At 33.9% G+C, this 23,039-nt stretch overlaps 1 protein-coding gene and 1 pseudogene across 11 annotated transcripts in view; one reads left to right on the top strand and one right to left on the bottom strand.

Moving 5' to 3' along the window:
- PPP1R9A (protein phosphatase 1 regulatory subunit 9A) overlaps positions 1-23,039 on the bottom strand; it is a 323,173-nt gene that overhangs the window by 118,392 nt on the left and 181,742 nt on the right. For all 11 annotated transcript variants that reach the window (XM_042966701.1, XM_042966692.1, XM_042966687.1 and 8 more), the window contains one exon: positions 6,732-6,836. In XM_042966701.1, the coding sequence (XP_042822635.1) occupies positions 6,732-6,836 (105 nt within the window). The remainder of the gene's footprint in view (positions 1-6,731; positions 6,837-23,039) is intronic.
- Positions 17,859-17,991, top strand: LOC122236859 (annotated as a pseudogene).

Below are 23,039 nucleotides of genomic sequence, written 5' to 3'. Positions count from 1 at the left end.
CTGGGGCTGCAGTCACCTGAAGGCTTTACTGAGGGTAGGGATCTCATTCCAAGGTGCCCCTCTCACATGGCTGGCAACTTGGTGCTGGCTGTTAACAGGCCTAAATTCTTCCTTGTGTGAACCTCTCCAGAAGGCTGTCTGATATGGTAGCTGGATTTCTCCAGAGCTGGTGATCCAGAAATCCAAGGCAGAAGGTATAGGTATGCCTTTTATACCATACCCTCAGAAGTCACACATCACTACTTTCTTTATACTCTAATCATCAAGGCTAGTCAGGAGACAATGAGGTGGAGGACTGAACGAGAGAGGCAATACTAGGAAGAGTGGATCATCAGAGGATTACTTGATGAATACTATGTAGAAAATATGGTAATGTGATAGAAACTGACTTGGACAACATAAAAAGCTTAATACAAGAAGAACTCATTTACTGAAAAAGTGACTTTTGAGCTGAGAACTGACAAGACAGAATTAGCCAAGTAGAGATCACATGATTGTTTTTTTTGGAGGAGACAGAGAATGGTACAAAGGATAATAATTTGAACATATTACATTTGATGTGCCACATGAAACTTAATTAAATTTGAAAGCCACATGAAGATCTCAAGTAGCAAGGTGAATAATTCTCAAGGTTGGATAAGAGAGGACAAACTTTAAGTAGAAAAAGGAAATAGAGAATGGGTCAGAACAGATAAAAAAGGGCCATGGCTTACAAATAAATTGGTAATATGGTTGATAAAATTGAGAAAACTCTTAGAATATATTAACAAAAACGTAAACAGATGGAGATGACAGAAAGAAGATGTTAGACAATACGGCCAAGATATCTAATCCCCATTTAATCCTGGTTTGAGAAGAGAAAACCAAGACAATGAAAAATAAATAAAGAAAATAATAAAATAATAATAGAAAAATTTCTCAAACTCAAGTGTTCAGACTGACTCCCAAGTAGAACTACACCAAACAAACAAACACAGACCTAGTTATAGCCTGATAAAAATTTCAAAAATAAAATTAAGAGGGGGAAAAATCCAAGACAGAAAACCAGACTACAAATCAGATTAATATTAAAATTCTCTTTACCAACTGTAGATATTAAAATACAACGGAAAATGTCTTCATAATACTAAAAGAAAAAGATTTTGAACCTCAAATACTATACCTAGCCATATTTCAGGGCAAAATAATCCATTTTCAGACATGCAAGCACCCTGGCAGCTATGGATGACCCAGAGGAAATCAAGAAGGCTAGAAATAAATTAAGTCAGTTTCCATTAGAACCTTTATGCTTTGAAACCCTCCCTTACAGTGACACAGATTGAATGACATAAAATTACATTTCATTTTCTATCAATTCAGTCATACTACTTGATTCTAAACTGAATAATATTTTCATAAGCATAACATTATAAATACTGCCTATTGGTTTTAACTTTTTGAATGAATTTATAGAAAAACTACCCATGACAATTGTAGCTATGTATTAGAAAGTAAATGTTATAAACTCTTGCAAAAGTTTTAACTGAAAAAAAAAAAAACCCTGCTAGGTGAAAGCTTTACAACAAGCAATTATTAAATTTTCATCTAAAAGTGAAAAATCAAGATATGAAGAAATGATTTATATTGGTACTTCCAAAGAGTTAAAGAGAAACTGGTAACAAGGGTCTGTCTCCTCTGCAGACTGTAAGGCCCTGTGCCTTTGTTGGAAATGGCTATACAACTGACCCTCAGTTTTCCAGCAATCTACATGAACATCTAAGAAGGGATCAGAGTTTTGAGAAGGAAATAATAATCACCAATATTTCATTGAGGTCCAACTTTTTGTAGGCATTTATTACATGTATTAATTCATTTAATAATCATCACCATTGTATGGGGTAGGTACTATCATGATGCCCATTTTATAGGTGAAGAAACTACAGCACAGGGAGATTTAAACACTTCCATGAACTCATGTATGTAAGTAGTTAAACCAGAATCTGAATCCACGAGGTCTGGCTTCATGTGAAAAAAGGCAGTTACTAGAGAAAGATAATTATTCCTAGCACTAAGTGCATAAAGAAATATCAATGAATAAATTAAATAATACCAGAATCAGCTGTATGATTTTACCTATCCTCTAGCTTCACTACAATTCAAATACATTTTTTTATTGTCCACAGAGATGTAACATAAGAGACTGAGTCAACTGTCTACATTTGGGACATCTGTAGCAAAACTACATATGGATATATATACACACACACATATATATGTGTGTGTGTATATATGTATATATATACACACACACATATATATGGATATATATACACATATATATATGTGTATATATGGATATATATACACACACATATATATATATACATATATATATCCAAATACAAAAAATATCCAAATATATATATATATATATATATACACATATATATATACATATATATATATATCCAAAATATCCAAATATAAAAGATATCCAAAAATAAATGGAAGGTAGTTTGTATAACTTTGAATTAGTCTCCTAGCATCTATAGATTCCTACTTTCCTTCCATAGGTACGCAACCAGTATTTTTATGTCTTTCAAACTAATCATTATTTTTCTAATGACCTTATAATTTCAAGTTTAAAAGTATTTTTCCCATAACTTTTCATGGACCAACAGACATAAGGCTCTTTTAAAGATCTCCAAGAAAAGCATCATTTAGTAAGTTCTGATATAAAAAGGAATTGTGAATAAGTGGATAAACCTGCCGATTCAAATGATCTGAATCTCTACTCTTTAAATTATTTTTCACATAATGCAGGATCTGATAATAAGAATAGAACTTTTTTCTAACTTTTTAACTATATTACATTTGTCAAGTTACATTCTATAGACCACCAAAAAGATTATAGGTTTTTAAATAATTTACAACATTTTCTTTTTAGGTTTTCACCAGGTAAAATTGAAATATATAATAAATATGTTCAAATAAAAAAATTTTTGAAGAAGAAACATACAATAGAAACATACTAAATAGTAAGAATCTAAAGTCAAAAGGAGAGCAGTAAATGTGTTATATGTAATATGTATTATATAGCATGAGACCACCTGGATTGACAAAGTACTCATCTTCAGAACTGCCTAGAGCATGGTACTGAACACTGGTCAGAGCTGTGAAATGTACTAACCAGGGACAAATGATGCTTTGCAAATATGGGTCCATGAATTGTTTGAAGGCAAGACAGACTAACTTGTCAAAACTGGTAATAACCGGATTTGTCACTTCTACCGGGATTTGGTAGAATCTAGGGGCTGTCAATGATTTCAGTGAGAAATCCTTACCATACGTAGACTTTGCGCTTCTTGATACCAAGATGCTTCATGCACATGCCTGTGGTGGTTTAGAATCTGGAGACCAAGTCCTATGAGGCCCAGTGGAAGGATGAGCCTGAGTCCTCTATGCCCACCCTGTTAACGCTCATCTTTCTCCTGCTGTTCCTGTGTTGCATCATTTCTGAGTATAAACTATTTGAATCCTGTGGGTCCTTTCCTAATCAATTACATAATTACATGATATAAACACAGTACTTACAGTGAGTGCTTCGTTTTAAGTGATATCAGTTAAGTGAAGGAAATAATACTCATTTACCGGAACCACTTGTTAACCATGGCCTAATGTATGCTTTAATTCATATAAATGATGTAGGGTTGAAAAACGTACATATATCCTTGAAAGTTGCAACATTAAAATAGTTGTAATTTCTCTAGAGCATTAAAAATGTCATATTCATGGGGTCTTTGTTAGTAGTATTGGTTCATGAACTCAGGTATCGTAATTTTTACTTTACTAGAATAAAGTAGACTGAGGTCAGATGGAAAATAATTCTCTGTGTGGATGAAGTCACAGAACTTCACTGTATAATTTTGATTCACATCCAAATGGTGACACCAATTTCATAGACATTTCAAGGAAATAAGTAAAAATCTTGACCTCCAATACTTAAGAAATAATCACCATTCAAATCTCAGTTTTGTTTTTCTCATCACCTCTAGCTTCACATCTTTCTCCTACTTGGATCTTTAGACCCACGGCTCTCACACATTCCTCCCAGATCTGTGCCTACTAGTTAGGAAAAAATCAAACTAAACTGACTAATTTTGTAGATATCATTTTTTGAGAATAAATTTTAGTAACCACTAAATATGATAGCAAAGTCACCAAATAATAAGAAATATAAAACCATACATATTTTAAATTCTCAGTTTTAAAAAAGTTCATGAAAATACAGATCTTGTTTTTGGATCCTATTTTTGTATTAATACTTTACGAAGAACTACCACCTAAAATATATTCAGAGGATTCAAATATTTTTAATAAATTAAAATTGAGAAAAGACTTTTTCCTTATATTCAATTAACTAAGGTCCTGAGTTAAATAATTTGGGGGAACAAAGGGGGCCAAAGGTCCCATTTCAGTATCAAGACTTGTGCAAAGTGAGTGAGGAAATAAAATGTATGCCTTTAAAATATGAAAGTAGAATGTGCTGTCACCTCAAGGTCAAAAAAATAGTATGAATGATGAGTGTTACCAGGAAGAAGAGATCACTAGGTAATATAGAGGTCAAGGAGGACTTCTTCAGGGCAAAGGAGCTGAAATATGTGTCTTAAGATAAATAGGTTCTAAACAGAAGACAGTGTTTTAAACAGAAAAAAATGGCAGACAGAAAGGTACGTTAATAAAACAATAACTCACAAGGCACATTTGAAGGAATATGACTACACCAGTCCAACGGAACCAAAGCATGAACATAGAAAGAGGTAAGTGGTAAGACTGGATGATGAAAAAATTTTAATATCTGGATAAAGAGCTTAGATTCTGTACAGAATGGAGGGCCATTGAAGGTTTCTGAAGAAGAGAGGCACATAATGGATGCAGAATTATTATTTCTACCTACAGGTGTTAGACCTTCCAGTGCCAGAGTTACACAGAATGAATCAATTCCTTTTTCCATGATAGACAGACCTTCCTAGATTTGAAAACTATTATTTTCCTCCACTAGGAGGAAGAATGAGAGGGACAGACTGAAGAAGGGAGAGACTGCAATCAGGGTAGAGTTAAGAAGTCATTTGCAATTTGGACAAGGCTTGAAGGAAAGGGATGGCTAGGATTTCATGTAACTGTAAACTTCTTTGCAACTGAAAAAATGTTCTTATAAAAAAAGAAAAAGAAAAATAGTCTTCTAAGTTTAATGTATATCTCACTTCACTTTAAAATTCACTTCAAAGCCTAACTGGGGTAGCTTTTAAACCAAGTTCTATACTGACATAGGAAAGTGCTGTCTCAAAAACACAACAATCTGCAGAAAGACAAATCACCTGTCCTGAGGGAGCATCAGACAGTTTTTTATCTATGCTGTTTCCAATTATTTCACATCCTTTTCTCAGGACTATGGGTATTCTTGGAGCATCAACACAGCACCCATAAAAGTCATGGATGTGTTCCTTAAACATTTCCTTCAGCATTAAAGGATATTTTCCAAATGAAACAGTCTAAATTCTAAAACTTAAACCCATGTTTGTGCAACATAAAGCATGCTGCAAAAAAATCCTCATGTTACTGTCTTTACAGCAATTTAACTCACTTGGTATTTTCAAAATATTTGGCAGTTCTATTCTGCTGATAACACTAAAACATTGGAGACTTACCCATACTAAATAATGTCCCCTTTATGTTCCTTCATAGGATTGATGGAAAAGTATTAAGACATAAGAAACACTGTATTTAAAAACAAATACTCTATGGGGCAGCTGGGTGGTTCAGTCGGTTAAGCATCCAACTCTTGGTTTCAGCTCAGGTCACGATCTCACAGTTCATGAGTTCTAACAGCACATGAGTGCTAACAGCACAGAGCCTTCTGGGATTCTCTTTCCCTCTCTCTCTCTGCCCCTTCCCGGCTCGCTTGCTCACTCTCTTTCTCTCTCAAAATAAATAAATAAACTTTAAAAAATACATACATACATAACTAACTTAGATGTAATTTAAATAAATTATTAAAAATTAAAAACAAAACAAAAAATACATACATACATACATAAATGCCCTATGACCAAATAAAATGGATTTCTTACCTTGACCCTAGCTGGCTTAGGACTACTTTCTTATTTGTTTTCCAAGCTACAATTTTCAGAACCCAGGATCAAATATAAATTTCAAGGTCTAAAAGAACGTACCCTCTGTACTTTAAATTGGCAAAGTTACAGTTTACCAAAGATTAGTCCTATAAAGTCTATGAAGAGATTTTTTAAATGCATTTATTAACCTTACATAATTCGGACAGTCTTTCTAAGAACCATGTACCACTGGATATAGGTATAATCAGCTCAATTTCAACTTATTGTATAACTGGTTTTATTAAAAGGATTTAGAATCTAAATTCATATTTGTTGAGGATGTAAGTAGAAATTCTATCTAGTTAGGAACACTAACATAGTTCAGTAATTGACCATGTTGATTCACACTGTATACTTCGTATCTTCATGCCTTTCTAAAATACCACAATTTTTGGTTCTAAATTACATTTGTATAAACAAATTATAATAAGAAGGAAACATTAAAAACTAAAGGCAAGTTTTAAGTATTTAGATAAAATTCTCATTGAAATTATACATCTATAGGTACAATTCTAGCAGGCTAAAATTCAACATAATATTAAGTAATGAAATTATACATATCTGAAACCACATATTTACCTGACATTGCCCTTGGTGTTTCTGAGAACTGTTGCAGCAAAATTCTGTGTGACACCCACCAAGCTGATTCCATCCACTTCCACAATCTGGTCATTGACTTGTATTCTTTGGGAAGAGGGGAAAAATTACCCATAATTAACTTTTCTGATAATACATTACCATTTTCAATACATGAGTTGACAAAACACTTGATATTTAAGACACTCTTATTGATCCATAATTTGTTTTTTATACACAAGTTCCAGATCTTAGCCAAATGCTTAATGTTTTAAAAAGATTATTTTGAAAGAATAGATAGAAGCAATACTAAATGGAGAGATTCAGTTTACTCAATATTCATAATCCTATCACAAAGAATTCATAACTGCTAATGTATGGCACGCTTACATCATTTTTTTTGTCCTTAATAAATTACATGAAACATAATACAGCCAGCTGAAATACACTGTGAGCCTCATACCTAGTCCTGCCTTCCACTTTTCCTCCTCAAGGAATTGCAGGGAATCCTTCCTATTCAAGTTGCACGCTTGAAATATATAATGCTCATAACCATATATATGTGCATGTGTTCAGACACATGTATATAAATGCATGTATTTATCTTTAGGAGCAACACACAGTATTAGTGTTATTTAGTATATAATGCTTTTAAACTTATATATATACACACATATATACATGTCTGTATACACACACATATATATACACACACACATATATACATATATATATACACACATATATATACACACACATATATACATATATATATACATGTCTGTGTGTATATATATATGTATATATGTGTGTGTATATATATATGTTATATATACACCATTTTTTAGGTCTCAAAATGAAGTATTTCTTTTTTATTTTCTGAAGTATTTTCAAGTATTTCAATCATGGAGAAGTGCAGAGAAAATTAGCTAATAAAAACCCATGTACCAAACACCCAATTTTATCAAATCTCAGCACTGTGCAATATTTGAGTCATTTTTTTTCTAAAGGAATGTATTACGGAAAAGCTGAAGCCCCTTTATTATTTGCCTCTAATTCTAGTCTGCTCACTGCTTCCTTAGAGGTAACCATCATACTAATTTTGATGCTTAGTCTTCCTATTGGTGTTTAGATGTAGAAATAACACATATATATGATATGCACAATATGCTTCATCCAGAGTTACGTATGAGATTTATCCATGGTTATAGAACCATTCTACTAGTTCATTTAAATTTATTTATTTATTTATTTATTTATTTGTATTTTGAGAGAGAAAGGGAGAGAGAGAGGGAAGGAGAGAGAGATGAAAGAGGGAGAGAGAGAATCCCAAGTTATGTTCCATGAGGTCAGTGTGCAAAGCCTGACACAGGGCTCAAACTCATGAAACCGTGAGATCATGATCCGAGCTGAAATCAAGAGTCAGACACTTAACCGACTGAGCTACCCAGGGGCTCCTCTACTAGTTCATTTTAACACCCGTGTAGCATTATCTTTTATGAATATACCAAAATATATTCACCCATTATTTTGCAGATGGACAGTTGTATTGTTTTCCATTTTAGCTCATACATGTCTCCTTATGCACACGTGTTGGATTTCTCTACAATATATAGCTAGAAATAGAATTCCTGAATCAAGGAACATAGGCTTTTTCAACTTAAACAGACCGACAAATTTTAGTTCAAAATGCTATGCCAATCCATATTCTCAATAGCATTGTATGAAAGGTTCTGACTTTCCACACTCTCACCAATCTCACCTTGGTGAGATTTGGAACCTTTTAAATACTGGCGATCTTGGGGCGCCTGGGTGGCTCAGTTGGTTGAGCATCTGATTTGGGCTCCGGTCATGATCTCTCAGTTCGTGAGTTCAAGCCCCGCGTTGGGCTCTGTGCTGACAGCTCAGAGCCTGGACCCTGCTTTGGATTTTGTGTGTCTCTGTCTCTCTGCCCCTCCCTCGCTCTCACTCTGTCTCTCTCTCAAAAATAAATAAACATTAAAAGAAAATTTAAAAAATACTGGTGATCTTATAAGTGTAAAAAGATATCACATTGTGATTTTAATTGCATGTCCTTGATTACTAGTGTGGCTGAATGTACTTTTCAGATCTTCGAGTTATTTGCCCACTTCTGCAGACTGTTAGATCATGGTTGTTTTTTGTTTTTGTTTTTGTTTTTTTACCATTTTTGTTGATGTTTTTGGGTTGAGTATCTTGTTCCTTATTGATTTATTGAAGATGTTCTTATACATCCTGTGTACTAACACTTTTTCAATGAAATACGCTGCAAATACCTTTGGCCCAATCTGTAGCTTGTCCTTTCACATTTCTCTGAAAAATGGTATTTTGAGGAAAAAAAATTTTAAACCTATAATCACATTTGTAATTTCAGCTTTGTATTAGGTATTTCTGTGTTTTCTTTCAGGACTCCCTTTCTGCCTCAAAGTTATACAAACATTCTATATTTTCTTCTACAAGTTTTAACATTTTGCTTTTCTGCATTTAGTTATCTATCCAGCTATTTTTTTTTATTTAAGTTTATTTATTAATTTTTGAAAGACACAGAAAGAGAGAATGGGAGGGGTGGACAGAGGGAGAGAGAGGATCCTAAGCAGGCTCTGTGCTGATCAGTATGGAGCTCGACACAGGGCTCTATCCCACAAACTGTGAGATCACGACCTTAGCTAAAATTGACAGTCAGACACTTAACTGATGGAGCCGCCCAGGCACCCCTGGAAATTAATTTTTATTATAATATGTGTTAGCAATCTATTTTTATTTTTTCCAAGTGTTATAAACAATCTGCTTAACAACATTTAGTAAGAGTTCACTTTTTCTCCATTGATTGTAGTGCTACGTCTGTCAGGGTTTCAAATGTGTATCAACATGTTTTGGGTTTTCTATTAGTTTCTACTCATCTGTTTGTCTATCTCTGCATACTCCATTGCTTCATAATAAGTTTTGACATTTCATAGGACAATTCCCTCTACTTAGTTCATTGTCCTCAAATTTTTCTGAACTATTCTTGAGCTTTTTCTCTTCATAATTAATTTTGGACTTACTGGACAAGTTCTATAAAAACACTTGTTGAAGTTTGAATAAAATCATACTGATTTTTAGATTACTTCAGGGAAAACTAACATCTTTATCATATTGACTCTTCCCATAAATAAAACTTGTCTATATAATTACTCTGGGCACGTGTTGGTTGTATCATGTGTTGCTGCCATGTGTTAAGTTATTTAAAGCTTGAAAACAAGGGCAAAAAGGAGAGCAACCTATCTTTTTTATGTGATGTAGTGCATTATTTAACAGGTCCAACCAAGGATAATTTGGGGGAATGTATTTTAATTGATCCACTGTTTAAAATTGATTAAAATCCTGGATATACTTAAGTTGTATGTTAATTTGTAGATCTTTGTCCTGAATAAACTCAGATACTTTTCTTCTGTTAAAAAGATAATCTCATAGGCCATGGTTTATTTCCCTGTAGAATATTAACTAGTTTTATGTCTAACTTAGCAATGTTACTTTATTAATGTTCTAATACTACTTTATTAAGTAATATTGCCTTGAACTATGTTCTTCTAAAATGTCCTTTGAATCACATTTACCATCTCACTGGTTCTCTCATTAATTAGTGAGTTTAGTAAAGTCTAATACATGTTCATTTTATATGTACCAAAGTCATTTTTTAACTCTCTGAATATTAGCCTACAATAGCTTTGGAGGTTCCACCAAGATGCCACAGTGGATTCACAAAGCCAATTCAACTGTCATCACAGAAATGCACTTCATGGGCTGTTTAAGCCCAGGCACCTATTTGCTTGGTCTCCACAGTGATTCCAAAGCAGCAATAATGCGCTATGTTTGTTAACATGGTTTTTTTCTAACTTAGTACTTTTGAATTTTTTCTGGTTTTGGTCATTTTGGTTCTGCATCTAGTTTGCACTAGACAGCAACAACAATAAATAATTCCCCACTGGTAGCAGTAATGAGTACCACTGTAATTTTATAATCTGACTTCTTGAGACGGCTATCAGGATTCTGGGGATCTATTATCTCTTGTGGGAGATGGTAAAGAATTTGAGTTGCTCTCCTTTAATTTGTTTTTTGACTATTTGTGGGCTTAGGCTATTTCATATAAAATTTCATGGACACTAGAAAGGAAAATAGCCTTTTGAAATCCTGACTGGTGAGTTTTTATGTTTCTTTGATTACTTAAAGCTATTTCTGAGGTTGCAGAACTGAAGTTACATATTCTCTGTGTTCCTGTAATTGAGAAAAGCCGTTATCTCTCACCGTGTGTGCGTGAAATATGTTCCTGACATAGAAGGGTATTAATAAATTAAATTATAAAGTCTTGGAATTGAAAGGAAGGATAATCTGGTTCATAGAGGATAGTAAGCACTTTCAGAAATCTTCTCTTCTAGTATCCAACAAAGAAAAAAAATCTTTAGAGATTCTTCTAGAAGCTCAGAAAAATTTTTATAGAGAGCCCAGTTCACGTAATAAAAGTGAATCTTTAGACAAATAAGACTAACTTAATAATTTTTGCTTAAAATACATACCTATGTTTTCTCCATGATTTTGTAAAGGTGTGTGTTTGTATTTTCCAAATAAAGAGACTAGTTAATCTGAACTTCCTAATATTCTGATATGGATACACCAGGCACCATGTACATTATCCCTACATAAAGTTTCACAAGCATAAAAAAATTGTGTTTAAACTGAACCATAATTCTGACTTTTATATCAATAGTAATTATGTTTTAAAAGTATCAGCTTAAAACATGATTTCCAAGATTCTTAGTGATCTCCAAAACCTTAGTCATAAAGCATAGCTTTTAATATAAACAACTCTGCTTCTATCAAAATGTTATAGGGTGGCTCAGTCGGTTAAGTGTCCGACTCCTGGTTTCGGCTCAGGTCATGATCTCATGGTTCGTGAGTTCGAGCCTCTGTGCTGACAGCATGAAGCCTTCTTAGGATTCTCTCTCTCCCCCCCCCTCTATCTCTGCTCCTCTCTCTCAAATAAATATTCTTAAAAAAATAAAATGTTATAAAGTTACTATAGCTTTGCATCGTATTCATGAATGTGTTTATCTTTACACTTCAAGAAGATGTAAAAATAGTGCGTGTGGCTGCAGAAATTATGGCTGCTAGTCTGGTATTGTTTGTGTATGATAGGCAATTATTATCAAGTTCTTATCTACTTGCAAAGGTTGTTAACCATAAGCTGGTTAAGTAAACTGTCAATTAAATGTAATATGGATAATTGATGCTATGCCAGCAGCAACAGTGATAGAAAAAATATAATTGTGTAGGTGAAGTAATGGGAAGAATTTCTTTTGAAAGGAAGGACAGACAGTAGGTTAGCCCGTTCTAGAATATGAGAGAGCATAATGAAGACCAAAAATTGAGTGTGTATAGCAAGTTGAAGAAGGTTTGAAGAAGTGATTTTTATTTGCTTAGGTTTCTACCATCTGAGGCCAAAAAGAAGCTACAGAATGAGCTGAATTTTTTCTGCAATGCATTCAGTTTTGAAGTTATTCATAATATAATTTAGAAGAAAAGAGTAAAATTCTTTTACTACTACGGTTACACAGAGTGAATCAATTCCGATTTTCATGATATCCCTTCATATATTTGAAAACTGCTATTGTATTCCTCCATTAGGGGTAAGGATGAGAAGAGAATGACATAGAAAAGAAAGATTAAAATCAGGAAGACAGTTAAGAAGTCATGTGCAATTTGTAAAAAGCTTGAAATGTTAACAGCATAAAATTATGAATGAGAGTTCTTTTTACTTCATATCCTCACCAGCATTTGATGCTGTTAGTGTTTTGGATTTGGGCCATTCTAATAGGTATGTAGTGGTATCTCATCATTGTTTTAATTTACAATACTCATATTGGGAGAAAACATTTATATATCATATATCTGATATGGGGCTTATATCTACAGTATTATAAATAATAGTTATAACCCAATAACTGAAAGACAACCTAATTTAAAACTAAGTCAGGAAAAGACAAATATCATATGATCTCACTTATATGTAGACACTAGAATCCAAAACCAACAAACAAACCAAAAACAAAGCTCACATATACAGAAAACAGATTGGTGGTTGCCAGAAGGTAGGGGGGGTGAGAAGTGGGGGTGGATGGAATGGATGAAGGGGTCAAAAGGTACAAACCTCCAGCTACAAAATAAATAAGTCATGGGGATGTAACATATAGCATGGGGACTATAGTTAATAATACTGTATTGCATGTTTGAAAGATGTTATGTAAAGTGTACCTTAAAAGTCCTCATCACAAGGAAAAAAAAATAATTTGTGACTATGTATAGTGATGGATGTTAACTGGACTTACTGTGGTATTCATTTCACAACATATACAAATCATTATGTTATACACCTGAAATATAATGTTATACGTCAAGTATATCTTAAGAGGAAAAAAAAGTGGGCAAAGGATCTGAATAGGCATTTCTCTAAAGTAGACACCCAAATGGCCAATAAGCACATGGAAAAGATGCTCAACATCAACAGCCATTAGGGAAATGCAAATCAAAACTAAAATAAGATACCTCTTCACACCCCCACTCAGAGATGGTTATGCCAAAATACAGATAATAACAAGTGTTCATGAGGATGTGCAGAAATTGTAACCCTCATGCATTATCAGAGGCAATATAACATGGTGCATGCAGCTACTTTGGAAAATCATCCAGAAGTTCCTTAAAAGGTTAAACCTAGAGTTATCACATGACCCAGAAATTCCTCTCCTAGGTATATACCCAAGAAAAATGAAAACATGTCCACACAAAAATCTGTACATGAATGTTCAAACCAGTATTCATAATAGCCAAAAAGAAGAAACAACCCAAATATCCATCAACTGACGTCAGAATAAACAAAATGTGGTATATCCATTCAATAGACTATTATTTGGAAATATAAAGGAATTAAATGTGATACATGATACAACATGGATGAACCTTGAAAACACCATACTGGTGAAAAAAAGCCAGTCACAAGAACTACGTATTGTAGGATTCCATTTATATGGAATGTCCAGAAAAGTCAAATATCTACAGACAGAAAGTAGATCAGTGCCTAAAGTGGGGGTAAGGGAGGGAGCTGGGAGAAAAGGAAAGTGATTGTTAATGGACATGGGGTTTCTTTCTGGAGTGGTCAAAATGTGCTACAATTAATTGAGGTAATAGTTACACACATCTTGAATATTCTGGAAATGACTGAATTCTATAATTAAATAAGTGATGACATGTGAATTACATCTCAATACAAATGTTAAACATTAATCTTAAAGAACAACTTTATCCAAAGCACTACCAGCTTCATCATGCTAATAAAATATATTTCTAAATCACTTAGTGTAGCTGTCAAGTTTCTTCAGCATTGGGTCTTAAACTAATTCTGACATTTTTATCCCACATTATCCTTCTTGACATTTAAACTTTTATCACTCTGTCCCCCATCTGCCTCTACCCCCTTTCCCATTTCACCATGCACAAGACTGGATTACTGTATGCATAAGACATAGGAAGTGTTCGTATTTAAGAATCTTTGGTTGACTATTGTGCTAGAGGGTGGGTTCATTAAAAATTAATTAATAGACTAAATATTACAGCGAATTAAAAATTCTAGTATGCAGCATGTATCTCCCTTTTTCCCATTTGATCCATGTGGTTAAGTCCATTACTCTTTTCTCCCATAGAGCAGGTCCAGGATCACTTTCTCCTTTTGTTAATCATTCTTCTCAGGACTTTAGAAAAGCATGCTCCTCTTTAGTTCTCTCGAGCTTACTCTCTACCCCCCGTAAGTGGAAAGATGGATGCATCCACAACTATCTCTCCCTACTCTCATTCCTTCTCTTCCTTCTACAAAGCAGGGAGAACATGGGATTTGCTCAGACGTTCTTAACCCATTTTAACCATCCTTCATACTTTTTGCCCATATAGCCTCTTTCTACTCTTCCTCTAGGTCTAAGGAAGCATTGTGGTGGTAACATTATAGACTTGTCTTAGGGGGAAAAAAAAGAAACAAAAACAAAAACAATAAAGTCCTTTAGCCAACTCTAGACTCACCTACCTTAAACACTCTGCCAGATTAATTTACTCATGATGAGGTTGTGAGTCATGACTTTGTGTTATTTGTTTCATATTTTCCTTTATGTAGTGTACACATAAAACTGAACTAGAGCTCCCACCTGAGGGAGTTAGGAGAATTGAAATTCAGCCTTTATGCTAGCTGTCAAGCCATGCATCCATAAGGTGGCATACTTCTGTGAGAGGTGCATTTTTCACGTTTGCACAAAAGTACAGTATGAGGTAGTAGTAGTCCTACCATACTGGACAGGATAGTCTAGAGCACCAGTTCCTAGGCTGCCTGACTGCAACAGAATAAAATGGAGGAACATGGAAAATGACAGATTCCTGGAGTTGCACCTCCTCTAAAATTCTTGTTCATAAGACGTGGAGTAAAGCACAGGATAGACATTTGAGCTGTTTCCTGATTCTGTCTATTAGGACTAAAATTGTCATTCACACACAAGTTTTTACATAAATATATGCTTTCATTTCTCTTGGAAAATACCAAAGAGTTTAACTGCTGAATTGAAAGGTTAAGTATCTGTTTAACATTAAAAGAACTGCCAAACTATTGTCCTAAGTGGCAGTAAAATTTTACATTCCCACCAGTCACGTACAAGTATTCCATTACTCAACATCCTTGCCAACATTTTATATTGTCAGTGTTCTTTAGCCATTCTAGCAGGTGTGCAGTGGTATCTCAATGCAGTTTTAATCTGCATTCACCAGTGACTAATGATGTTGAACATATTTTCATGTGCTGCTGGCCATTCATATATCCTCCTCTGTGAAACAGCTATCAAAAAATCTTTCGTCCATATTTTTTAAATTGGGTTGTTGTTACTGAGTTGTAAATGCTCTTCACATTCTGGATACAAGCCCTTGTATATATGTTTTGCAAATATATTGTCCTTGTCTATACTTTCTCTTTTCATTTCAAAACTGTGCCTCTCAAAGTATAAAAGTTGTGATTTTAATGAAATTCAACGTGTCAGTTTTTTTCTTTGATGGTCCATGTTTTGTGACCTGTTAAATGTGACAATACAAAGATTTTCACCTATGCATTCTTTTTATAGGTTTCATTGTTTAAACTCTTAGGTCTAGACCTATGATTAATTTTGGCTAATTAATTAATCCAACGTAATTAATTATGGTATGGTAACATTTGTGGCTCAGTTTTTTTCCCCATATGGATATCTAATTCTTGTACTGCTATTTGTAGAAAAATATTATATATTTTAGCACTGAGTTATCATGGTACTTATACTGAAAGTCAACTGACTCTATGTCTCAATCCTTTTTTTATTGTTTTCTAAATGTTTATTTATTTTGAGAGTGAGAGAGCTAGCAGGGAAGGGGCAGAGATAGAGGGAGAGACAGAGAGAGAATCCCAAGCAGGCTCTGCTTCTCCCAAGCAGGTCAGCACAAAGCCCGATGTGGGGCTCAAACACATGAACCATGAGGTCACGATCTGAGCTGGTATCAGACTCAGATGCTCAATGAACTGAGCTACCCAGGTGCCCCTATATGTCTCCATCTATTCCTTACTTTCTATTCTATTCCATATATTGCTATTTTTATATATTTATTAGATATTAAATATTTCTATTTTATACCAATATTACTTAGTCTTGGATACTGAGGCTCTATAATCAATCTTGTCAAATTGGGTAAGGTCAGTCTCTAACTTTATTCTTTTTCAGAACTTTTATTCTAGGTACCTTGCCTTTCCTATGCATTTTGGAAACAGCTAATCAATTTCTTTAAAAAAAATCCTGCTGGGATTTTAATTGAGATTTATTTGAATCTACAGATGAATATGAGGCCATGTGACATCTTAACAATATTGAGAATACTGTTATAAAAATTGTCACATCTCTATTTGTTTACCTAATCTTAGTAACATATTACCAACAACTAGTATGAACTCAGCTATATTTTCATTTTTAAACAACACCCTCACAAAAATAATAACTGTAAGGCAAGCCATACCCTGAGAAGACTGTACACATTCCTCCCTTTGTATCTTTTACACATTTGCCCATATATCCCTTCTCTGCCCTCTCGAAAGCCTTCTTCTAAAGGCCCAGTTCAAATATTAACTTCTCCTTCGGCATTAACCTGTTTACTCGAGCCTAGCGGTCTTTTTCTATCCTTTGAACCTCTCCTACACCTTACGTTTTACGCCTTCACCTAATGTTACATGTTTTCAGATAATTGTTTAATATTTCTTGAGGTATAAGGTCTCCCTGAGCAGATAAATTGCAAACTTCTTGCGTCTTACATCTGAGCCTGGAGCAGTAATTATGTACTGCTAATCCTATTAAGCCAGTTTTGGAGAATAAAGGAAAAGAAAGAACTCCTGTTACATGCAGTTTTATTCTCTGGATGGGACAAAGTTAAATGTCCATTTTTAAGATAACATTTTTTATACACTGCTGTTGATAAGACCCAAAAGATGCAAATGTTCCACTTACTGGCTCCCTTCCCATTATTCTGTTTATGCCATTCCCTTTTCTGTGGCAACATCTTCTCTTGGCCATTTGTTATTTAAATATTTTTCTAGAAAACATCCTTCCTGATTAAATGTTACTTAATCTAAGTATCATTTTTTTTAACTTTCTACCTTTGTGCATGTGTATACATAATTTGTGTAACATGACTTAACGTTTCCTTGTGTTATTTTATAAAAGTTAACTTGTGTAGGGATGTGTTGAGGGTGGGGACTTTGTTTTATAAGTTGATTCTAAACTACTTTAATGGCTAAAACTATGACTTTATTTCTTCTTAACCTTTGCATAAAATAAAGCATAATGCTATGGAAACAATTGCTCAATACATGCTTTGATGACAACAGTTCCTCAATGTTTCCGAGTGACCAACGACTACAGTTGTACAAGTACAGCAGTTCTCCAAGAACCTTTCATGGCAGTTCAAGTGCCTGATTTACTAGTATCTATGGAAGATAAAGGCAAGAAGAAGATTCTTTTTCTTTCCAATATTTAAAGTAGCTTTGCGCAGTGGCAGTATCATAGTCAATGAGGTTTATCCGAGGTGTGATTATTGCTAATTCAAATATTTAAAGTATACTTCGTATTTTGAAAAACCAAATTAAAGTTGAATTATAGAATCTGAAAGATGAACCCAGATGGCCTTCCAGAAAAAATAAAGTAAAGCTAAAAAGCTCAAATTCTCAAAAGGAAAATCATTGTTATATTTTTATAAAATGAAAAGATGATAACATGACTTTAATTAGGCAAGAGCATTTGATAAGAAGGATATTTTAAGAAAAGACACAAGTTTAAGGATGACTGAAAGGAGTAATAAATAAAGGACTGCAAAATTTTAAAACGGGTTTTCTTTTTAAGCTAGTATGTACAGGACTGGCATCTACTGGTGAGGGGAAATAAAAGGAAAAGCAAATATAGGTTTTTACATCGTCAATAGACAGAGTAATCACAGGTGAAAGAAAATCAGGGTGATGATTATCTTAATGGACAAGAACAAAAGAAGTACAAGCAAGGTCAAAGAAATTTCTGAAAGTACACATGCTTGTACAGAATAATTTAGATAAAATGCAATGAAACAAATACAATTAAAGGGACATTTCTAAGTAGTCTAATCAGAAGGAAGATAGCACAAGTGCTAGAAAAATATAAGTAGAGAAAATAATATGCTTGCTTCATTGATTTGATTGATTCATTCAGTCAGTAATTTAGTAAGAGTGAGTCAATCTTGACTGTATTCCAAGAACAATGAGAGTTATTGGGATACAAATCTGATTGAAGTATGGGGCTTGTGTGAGAATATCACACACACACACACACACACACACACACACACACACACACACACGTATGCCAGTACAGGGGTATGTGTGTATGCTGCAGAGACTGGAGACCTGGAGTGTGCTAAGCTACACAAAAATTACAGTAAGTGTGCTAAGAAAGGTATAAAAAATAGACTGATATTAAGAGGAGAGGGCTATTGACTTTGTGAGGTGAAGGTCAAGTGGAACCAGAGCAAAGAAAAAAGCTGAGAATAGATGGATTCACAATGAAGGCATGGTGTTCTTGCAAATAAGCCAAGAAAGTCACCAGCCATATACAATGCTATCAAAATAAACAAACAGAGATGTGACCCCCCACAAAAACTAGAGACTACTGGAAATTACCTTTAGGAAAAGTAACAGAACAAACATTAAAAACTGAAGTTATAAGGAAATTTGACCAAAAAAGACTGAACACTAGAAGTGGAATCAATCCATTCATGCACAGGTTTGAGTGCTTATCAAAAGTCTAGTACCAGTATGTTGCATGTGGTCCCTGCTCTCAATGATTTAACAATGAATCTATGGATACACACTCAATACACATGATATGATGACAAACAAACATAAATGGATGTACTACAGACCATTATATTCACGTGTACAGAGGCCGAGAGTTCAGCTGGTCTCAACCAGTGACGTTTAAATGGTTTCAGTGATGAACAGGACACTAAGTTTAACCCTGAAGTAAAAGACAATGAATGTTGAGAAAAACAGGACTTGGGGAAGGGTGAAGAGTATAAAAGGAAGTATGGAAGTAAGAAAAGAATCTGGGTCTCAGAGTTGCTGAGACCAAAATTTCAATCCTAAAGTTTTCACTTACTGATAATCTAAAAGTCCCCAATGCTGTTTCCCCCTCTGTATGTTGTTTTAGGAATATTTTTTAAATTTGTGAGATGTAAAGAAATAGAAAAAGGAACTACTGGAAGATAGAAAAAGAAAAGAGCTAGAAAGCAGATGGCAGGCTGGGAGTGAAAGTTTCTACAAAGTAGTCCTGGAAAGAGAGAAAGAAACCTGAGGTGAAGTAAATCCAGACCCACCCACCCTTCCTGCAAGTACTGTGGAAGTGAAGAATGAATGAAGGAGACTAAAGACTCAAGTTACAGCTCTCAGGCCCACATGGCAAACAATCCCCAATCTACTAAACTGGAAAAGCAATGAATTCTTGGGAAAAAAAGGTGATAGACTGGGGGATGGGAAATTAAATGCATATCACCATTTAAATGCATATCACCACCAACAGGATAAAACAAATTCACAAGCATTTTCCTAATGCTGGACAGATGGGGGTTGGAAAAAAGTATCCTATTTAAAAGTATATAGCATGCAAAATGTTAAATGTAAATGAATGGTACTGTACCTATTACAGCAAAACTTTATTTTTTATAGCAAAACTTTAAAATGTGTAACAGTCTCTTTATAATGCATTTTGATTGCTTTATTTTAGCAAAAGTTTATTTAGATGCTTTCATTCATTTACCTCAGCACACAGTTTTCTTAATCCATTTTCTATGAAACCTTAGGTTTCTTCAACTATGAATTCCTGAAAGAATTAATCCTTAGTTTAGATGAAGAAGGTTCACTATTACTACCATACTGATTGTAATGATTAGCAAAAATATGTGTGAAAGGGTTAGCAGAGTAATTGATGTATTATATGGCCTTAATACATTGTAGTTTCAGTAATTACTATTTTGACTAAGATGTGCAAGAAGGTTGGGGAAGGACACTGGTGCAGACAATAATGTAATCTTCCTGATTGAAGTAGAGAATTGAATATGCACTTAAATAACATTGGTATTCAATGTTAACAAGACCTTGGCCCCTGATTGGCAAAAAATAGAGAGCAACTATACATTATTGTTCACAAAGGCTACAAAAAGTGATAATTGTAGAAAGAATAATCTTGGAACAAGGTGAGGATAAACTGGGAAAGATCAGCTAAATGAAGCCCCAGAAAATATGGCATAATAAGAGAAAGACCTGACACAGAGATATGGCACAAAGAATGAACACAAAAGAAGAATTTGAGGAACGATCCAAGGCAGGGAAATAAAAAATACAATAAGATATTATATAGGTAAAATAAATAAAACAATAAAGGATGACTAGAAAGGTTTACATCTAAAGTAATGAAAAATAGGGTCAGCGCAGAAAAAATGGATTGTTCTTATCAAGGGAAAGGAAGAAAAAAAAGGAAAAGAGGAATTCAATTTATGTTAAGTTTGAGATGAAAACAAGATACAACTGATATAATAAATAGGTTCTATATCCACCAAGATTTGGATATGAATTTGAAAGTAATTTCTATAGTCATGGAAAAAAATCAGTTCACCAACTGAATACAAAAATGAGTTCAAGAAGCTAATTTGGGAGAATTATAATATGGGGTGAAAAATATAAGGAAAAAGATCTATACAGCTGTCTGTCTGTCTCTCTCTCTTACACACACACACACACACACACACACACCCCAACAAAAAACAAAACAAAACAAAACAAAAAACAAACCCAAGGATCTCATTAGAAATAAGTGATTATGATATGACACTGAAAAGTTTAAGAAGATTAGGTCTAAGAAAAGGTTACTGGATGTCTCAAACACCAGGTAAATAATTTTCAAAGCAGTAAATTGGACAGAAAATTAAGGGTATAAACTAAATACAGAATTTTACTGTGTTTTAGTTTAGAGTTGCTCTTTAATTCTGTTTATTGGACTTGACCGTTGTTAAGATTAGCATTGAAAGAACAGATGATAGCACGATTGTAAAAAATGTAACAGGGAAAAAGCAAATGGAAAATAATTTGCAGAAAAAAGATGTGTCTAGTAAACATCTTAAGAAGCTCAAAAACAAGAAATTAAAATTTAAAGATAATATCTTGCTTATCAATGTATTAAAGATTTTATAAAACGATACTCAGTCTTGATTCAGTGCAATAGACTACTCTTAACACTGCTAAGGAGGTACAAACTGAGCAACCTTTCTGAAGGGCAGCTTAGCAACATGTTTCTAAAGCATTTAAAATGTAAGGCACCTTAGGGCACCTGGGTGAGTCAGTCAGTTAAGCATCTGACTTCAGCTCAGGTCATGATCTCATGATTCTTCAGTTTGAGCCCCGAGTGGGGCTCTGTGCTGACAGCTCAGAGCCTGGAGCCTGCTTCAGATTCTGTGTCTCCCTCTCTCTCTGCCCCTCCCCTGCTTACGTTATCTCTCTCCCTCCCTCCCTCCCTCTCTCTCGCTCTCAAAAATGAATAAAAATTAAAAAAATTTTTTTTTAAAAAGTAATGCGCCTTGACACAATAATTCCACTCTAAGGAAGTAATTTCAAAGAAATAATCAGACATATTCACTATGATTTTTATATAAAAATGCTAACCTGATCAACACCTTGAAACAAGATGTTAGTGTAACAATATGTAAATGGTTTCCATATATAATACAATAGCATGATACACTCTTAAAGTCTGTTGTACAAAAGTGTTTAATGATGTGATATAACATAATGTATTATTTAAGTATAGCCTCTAAAGTCAGATAAGCTAGATTTATAGCCAGGCTTTGCCACTTACTTGCTGTGACTGTATAAGAAAAGTCATAATTTCCTTATATATACAACAGAAATAACAATGATACGTATTTAATCAATGCTATTAGCAATAATAAATAATTTACAAAATATAAAGAGCATAGGAGACTGCCTGACATATAGTAAGTACTCAACAGATAGTATCTCAATCCTAATTTTAAGTAAGTAAACAAAAGCAGAATATGCACAGAAAAAAATCTGTAAGGAAATTCACTGGCAGAATTTTAGTAGTGGTCAACTCTAGATGTGGGATTACTGAAATTTTTATTTTCTCCTTTATATTTTTCTGTGTTTTCTAAATTTTCAACCATGAACATGTACTATATTAAAACTTTAAAGTGTTTTCTAAAATTAGCAAATGCTAATTTGACAACTAATGATAGCATTTTATAGTGACTGTGGATAGTCTAAAAAGTTTTCCTTTAGATTGAAGGCATTATAGTCCATGTTCTTTATTAAAAACACATATGTGCATAACCATAAAATAACTCAAGGTTCTGGACTCAATGATCTATAACCTATGGCCCAAAGGCAAAAAAAAAGGCATTTTCTTTAAAAAAATGTAAAGGACAGGGGAACTTAACACACATAGTTTTGAGCTTCTGTTTGTCAACGGAAATTTTACACTGCTTGTCATATACAATTAACTTAAATAAGCAGAAAATAAAACAACATTTATAGCACTTTCTCATTTTCTTAATTCATCTGTGTACATGTACTTTTCTTCATGCACTCATGTGCCTAAAATCAGAAAGCAAAAAAGTCTAGGAAAA

This window comes from Panthera tigris, chromosome A2 (assembly GCF_018350195.1).
Source record: "Panthera tigris isolate Pti1 chromosome A2, P.tigris_Pti1_mat1.1, whole genome shotgun sequence".
In the NCBI taxonomy this organism is placed as follows: Eukaryota; Metazoa; Chordata; class Mammalia; order Carnivora; family Felidae; genus Panthera; species Panthera tigris.
The sequence above is the reverse complement of the archived record's forward strand: the minus strand, read 5'-3'. Positions and strand labels throughout refer to the sequence as shown.